The 5,619-nt window shown below is 47.0% G+C and overlaps 1 protein-coding gene across 1 annotated transcript; it reads left to right on the forward strand.

Annotated features, from left to right (window-relative positions):
• The first annotated feature begins 2,370 nt into the window (after positions 1-2,370).
• Positions 2,371-2,973, forward strand: LOC119378081 (uncharacterized). The gene has a single exon (XM_037647324.1). The coding sequence runs from the start codon at positions 2,371-2,373 to the stop codon at positions 2,971-2,973; it is 603 nt and encodes a 200-aa protein (XP_037503252.1).
• The last annotated feature ends 2,646 nt before the right edge of the window (positions 2,974-5,619 follow it).

A 5,619-nucleotide genomic window follows, 5' to 3' on the forward strand; every position in this document is an offset into this window, starting at 1 on the left:
GATGACTCCCGACACTAGCCCGACACTACATTCTCCACTGCCGCAGCGAACAAAGACGCTACGGCTGAGTTCGTCGACTCTCCGTCACGGTGCAGAAAAGGCACTCGAGGCAGGTTATCAACAAACACGGGCTCATTTACCGAGGATGCAGCACAGTGCGACAATCACGGGTTTAAGGGCCTCCAGGGTAACTCTGCGAGACCGATCGAGTACGCTTGCCAGCGGCGTTAAGACTATCATACAAAGGGCAGCAGTCCAGCACACGGACGAGAGGCCGCCTGCCAGAGAGACACGTCAACCTCTCGTGCAGGCCTGAGAGCATCTGATGCGGGCAAGCCTGCGCCAGACAGAAGCGAGCTCATGGGGTAAGGGGGTTGTCATTGGCGGCCAATAAGGACAGGCCTTGCGCAGTGACGTAGGCTAGTGTGGTGGCTTGTCCAGACATGTGCGTACGCGCGTCGGGAAACCGACACATGGCTCGTACCAGAAAAAGAGGCCTGGCGCTGCCGCCGTGGTCTCCATACTGCCGATTAGCGGCGGTTCCCGGCGTTCGAGCCGCGCGGGGCCAACACACGCGCTAGCTGGGGAACGAGGCGCCGAAGGGAAGAGCGCGCTCGATTCCCACAGCCCATAGAAATTAAATGTCTATATAAGCGATATTAAGGTTTGATGCTGTATCGTTTCAAAACGAATGCGGTGTTTCTAGTTCGGACTTTATAAAAGTGCTCCAGCTTTACCTTAGCTCAACCTTTGCCGAGTGGAATGGAAAATTCTTCCTTCAGAAGAGTGGTATAAGTATTGGGTCTTGTATCGCTCCCGTGTTGAGTGATTTATTTTTGGTGCATCTCAACAGAAATGTCAACTAGCGGTTGGGCGATACAAAAACTGTGAAATCTTTTCGTTTCGTAGACTACTTAAATCTGTTTGACTGTGACGCCCGTTCTTTTGAAACCTCTGCTCGTCAGACGCTGGCTCTATTTCAAGAATGCCTCAACCCTCGTTTAATTACATATGAATTGCCGATGAATGGTGTGCTTAGGCTCCCAGATTTGAAGCTGTCTTTTTTACAGAATCATGCATGCTGGATGTATGAGGCACGTGCACACAAGCCTCTGTTATATGCGTCGGCCATATAACAGAGCTAATCAAAAGAGGAATTGCCCATACCGGCTTGCATAGTGCTTTGGTAAAATCCAGTCATCAGCGAAGTGATTTATGTGTCTGTTCGCAAATCGCTCGGTTGAAGGTGGGCGACTATCCTGACAGGCTTCTGGTTTCAGTCTCGGAAAAGCTGCGCAGTAGGTCAGGTGTTGGACCCCAGAGCGTCCAGCCTGCAGCACATTATAGCAGAAAAATAACTGTTTACTCGTATACACGGCGTATCGCACAAACTGAAGAAAATAGGAAGGAAAGTGGGTGCCGACGTAGCCTTTCCGGCTCCTAAAAAACTTTCACAGCTTTGTGTTAGAACTAATCCTGTTGCGAAGGCGCGTAGTCCTTGTAGTATTAACCACAACAAGATGTACGTTGTTTGTTCAAAAGGGGCACACTCTAAAAAGTTTTCGGGAGTAGCTGCACAGTTAACCGGAAAAAGGCGCGTTTCTTCGCACAAGGGACGAACTATGTGCAAAGGTTTGGACACGGCACGGCAACAAGGGTGCTTTCCTCCCTTGTGGGGAGGAAAGCGCCCTTTTTCTGATGAACTGCAGAAAATGTACGCGCCATGTGCAAATTTTCGACGGTGAATCCTTTTTCCCACGTCGTAAAGAGAGGAACGGGTAAAACGATCGAAGGGTTTCGCGGGTCCAGTGTGGTTGGGGGGGGGGGGAGGTGTAGGCAGCAAGGCGCAGAAAGGCGCAGCAAGTATTTTTCGGAGAGGTGTGATAGAGAGAACTGTATCGGTTACCGCTAAGACCGTCTATGTACGCCACCCAGTCTGGCAACGCGCTCGAGCACTTCCGGTGCGCAAGCAATAAACGGGGCTATTTTGTACGCGTTCTAGCATAGAACGGGGAGGAGGATCGAACAAAAGGAGGAGAGGAAGCCACACGGGATTGGTCGAGGTTATACTGACGGTCAAGACGTGAGCATAGCCACAAGTTTTGCTTAGAACGGGGAGGAGGTGTTAGAACAGTCTCCGGCCCCGTTCTAGCGATAGAACGGATACAAAACAGTCTTCGCAAATGACTTATATTGGATCGAAACGAAAGCGCTGGGGCCAGAGGAGTGGGCTTCCCGCGCATCTCTCTATCGCGCTGACAGTTTGCGAAAATGGCGTCTCCGTTCTCGTTCATGCCATTTCGTGTCGCCTGCGTGGCTGCTGCAGTTACGCAGAAACGAAGCCCCGAGGTAGAAGATGCGTTTGAGGTGATGACAGACGAGGAGTTCCGGCGGCACTTTCGTCTATCCAAACTAACAGTGCGTCGCTTGTGCGACGAACTTGACCCCATCATCGGATGCCAGCGAGCCAGTGGCCTTTCCACAGAGAGGAAGGTGTTGTGCGCACTGCGATTCTTTGCAACCGGGTCCTTCCAGGAGAGTGTAGGTTGCGAAGAGTTCATCGGCATGTCTCAGTCCTCTGTCAGCAACACGATTCATGAAGTGGCGGAGGATATCATCGTCCTTAGTAGGCGGCGGAAGTTGGTGGATTTTCCGTTGACGGCGGCTGCCAAGGAAGAGGCGAAGGCGGCATTCGCACGACTTGGCCGCATTCCTGGTGTGCTTGCGTGCGTGGACGGCACACTGATTGCCATTGAGAAGCCGGAAGGTCTCAGCAAAGCGGATACGGGGAGCTTCATGACCCGGAAGGGGTTTTATGCACTCAACGTTATCATCGTAAGTACCTCTGACTTCTCCATAAACGTAGTCGCCATTCGTGAGCGGCTCTCGTTGATTTTCTTCTTCTTTACTGTGCCTGGTCCCACGATGAAAAGATTGCAGTGCGAGTGCATGCTTTATCGTCCGGAGGACTGAATGCGGACTCGTTGAAGCTCAATGTGTGCACGGCAATTAATGATAAGCGCAGTGTCTAATAAGAAATGTGCCCAGCTGAATGCATGTTCTGAGTCTGCAAGCTCGACCTTAAGGAAATTGAGTTGTATACCTTGGTGGTATTGCGTAAGTCGCCGCGCTAACTGGACTAAATACCATGGTGAAGGTAAAGTTGGTCAGCGATAACGATGAAGGTATGTTGAACCCGAAGATATTTAGGGCCATTTCACGAGTGTGCTTTGTTCTGGTTAGAGTCGGCGTCATTGCCCGATTGCCGGTTCTCAGTTACTGTTCATCTGTCATATTTTATTCAAACGGTGTACAGTTTGTCCCAGCGTGCGCGCGCATTTTATGTTTTTGTGATATGGGTAGAAGCAGATGCTTTCAAACATACCTGTATCACATTGCATACTACTTTTGATTGCAGGTGTGCGACGCAGGCCTCCGCATTCTGGTCGTCGACCCCCGTTTTCCAGGATCATGCCATGATTCCTGGGTGTGGAGGCACAACCCACTACACAAGCGCCTTGCTGCACAACTTCAGCCTGGCGAATATGTACTCGGTGAGCGATCAAAATGTGTACCACTAACAGTTGCAGAGAACCGACAGTTGGGTCTGTGTGTAGCGGTTCATGGTTACGAAACGTTGCCATGAAAAGACATGAAACACTGACTATGAAGAGGCACACAGACAAAGTGCGATGCTTGTCTTTGTGTCTTCACTGTCAATGTTTCATGTTTTTTGTTGCGACGTTTCATAATCAAGAGCAGAGCACTCAGCCATGGTTGCATGGTGGAAACAAAAAAGTAGTTGAAAAAATTGGGAAAATGTAGCCACAATTTGTCAAGGGCAGTAAAAGTAGGCTAGTGAGGGTGATAACAATTTCGACGTTCTTATACCCCCCCCCCCGTAACACAGCACATGTAATGTCATTTGCTGTGAATGTGATTAGGGGGTAATGTCGTTCATTGTGCCTGCATAGCAGGCACAATGAACGACATTCACCCGTTGCAGTGTTTTCCGAACTCATGCAAACGTGACGTGCAATTTCATGATGGGAGCTGAACAAAAAAGTAATAAGAAGAAAAATAGTAATGTATAGCGAAATGCAATCAATGTCAAGGTTGTGTAATGACTATTGTCAACCTTTTTATGTCTCTTTGATGTACAACGCAGTAGTTGAAGCAGTTTGTGGAAATTATGTACATTTTTTTACCACATTTGCAAACGCTCGTCTCTTACTTCTTGTTTTCCAATTCTTCCATGCTGTTTTGGGGAAGTAATGCCGCAGTAGCAAGGTTGGCATTTGAACACGACATCTATAGTTTGGCCAGCACAAGCAAAAAAGCACACTGCACTGGCGACAAACTTCAGCATCCATTGGACAAGCCATTTCATATACTGGTGTAAGCCAGGAACGCAAGACCACAATGACATTCAAAGAGAATGTCATTTACTGTGACTGGCATTATATGTGCCGTGTGACAGGGGTATTGCTTACATGAATAAATAAACCTTTCGGCCAAAATGTAAATGTAAACACAACATGAACATTTGTGAATAAGATTTGCAAATATTTAAAGATACCGTGTCGACTATAGCAACCATTTTGTGCAAGATAGCAAAGCTTCTTGTGCTGTCTCAAAAGTGGAACTTCCTTAACAAGTCTGGAAAAGACTGCAAAAAACTGACTTGTTTCGACATCACAAATAAGTACTGCACGAATGTGCTCAAAAGAGCTTGTTTTGACTGAACGTAATCTTAGTTGCAAAAGCAGTTTGTAGAATATCGTACTTGTAATGTCAACAAGTGCGGAGCGCTTTCAGTTGTCTTGTTGACTGCAAATTGCAGTTTGAAGTTGCATTCAGGAATGAGTAGTTTGCAAAGTAAGGCCCCAGGCATCAGTCCCCGAGTGTGAGTGTATTCAAAAGCATTTCCTTTTGTGTGTGTGAAATGAAAAATTCAATTTTGAACAAAAAGAAGGGGCATTTCAAGGGCTCGTTTTTCTTTGTTAGACGCATTAATTAGGTCACAGGTGCAGTTCCTGTGAATGACAAGCTGTTTTTTCGTCCACTTTACTTTCTACAGATTTTACACTATATATACTACAAATAACTTCCCCTATACTTTCCTTGGGGTTTCTGGTCTGTTAGTTCTAATTAATGTGTCTAACAAATTCAGTTTTGGGAGCCTAGGCTTCCCAAGTCGCCATGTTCTCTAGCCGTGTGCTCGAAGGCCAGCAGTTTAGGCGTCGCCAGATATAAATAATTTTGATAGTTTGGCTCAATTTAAGAGAACAAGACACTCTTGAACACTATCGAACTATTTGACTCGCAGCTGCAGTTTAGCTGTGTTATGTTTGCATTAATTTTATCAGTAATTTCTGGGGGATATCAAAGCTCGAACAATTCAAGTTCGTTAGTTGCAGTCTCATCTGTATTTATAGAGCTGAGACCAGTAGACTGTATATCTTTTCATGAATGCTGTCAATAATAAAACTTCTTGCGCCTGTGCGTTTCAGCTGAGATCGAGAAGCTCCTTAACTGCTCTCTCTGCAAGATGCACTGTATGGTTTCTGTTGGACGTATCTTTGTAGTTTTGTGTCTTCGTATGTATGTATTACTGCA

This window comes from Rhipicephalus sanguineus, unplaced genomic scaffold (assembly GCF_013339695.2).
Source record: "Rhipicephalus sanguineus isolate Rsan-2018 unplaced genomic scaffold, BIME_Rsan_1.4 Seq679, whole genome shotgun sequence".
Lineage (NCBI taxonomy): Eukaryota > Metazoa > Arthropoda > Arachnida > Ixodida > Ixodidae > Rhipicephalus > Rhipicephalus sanguineus.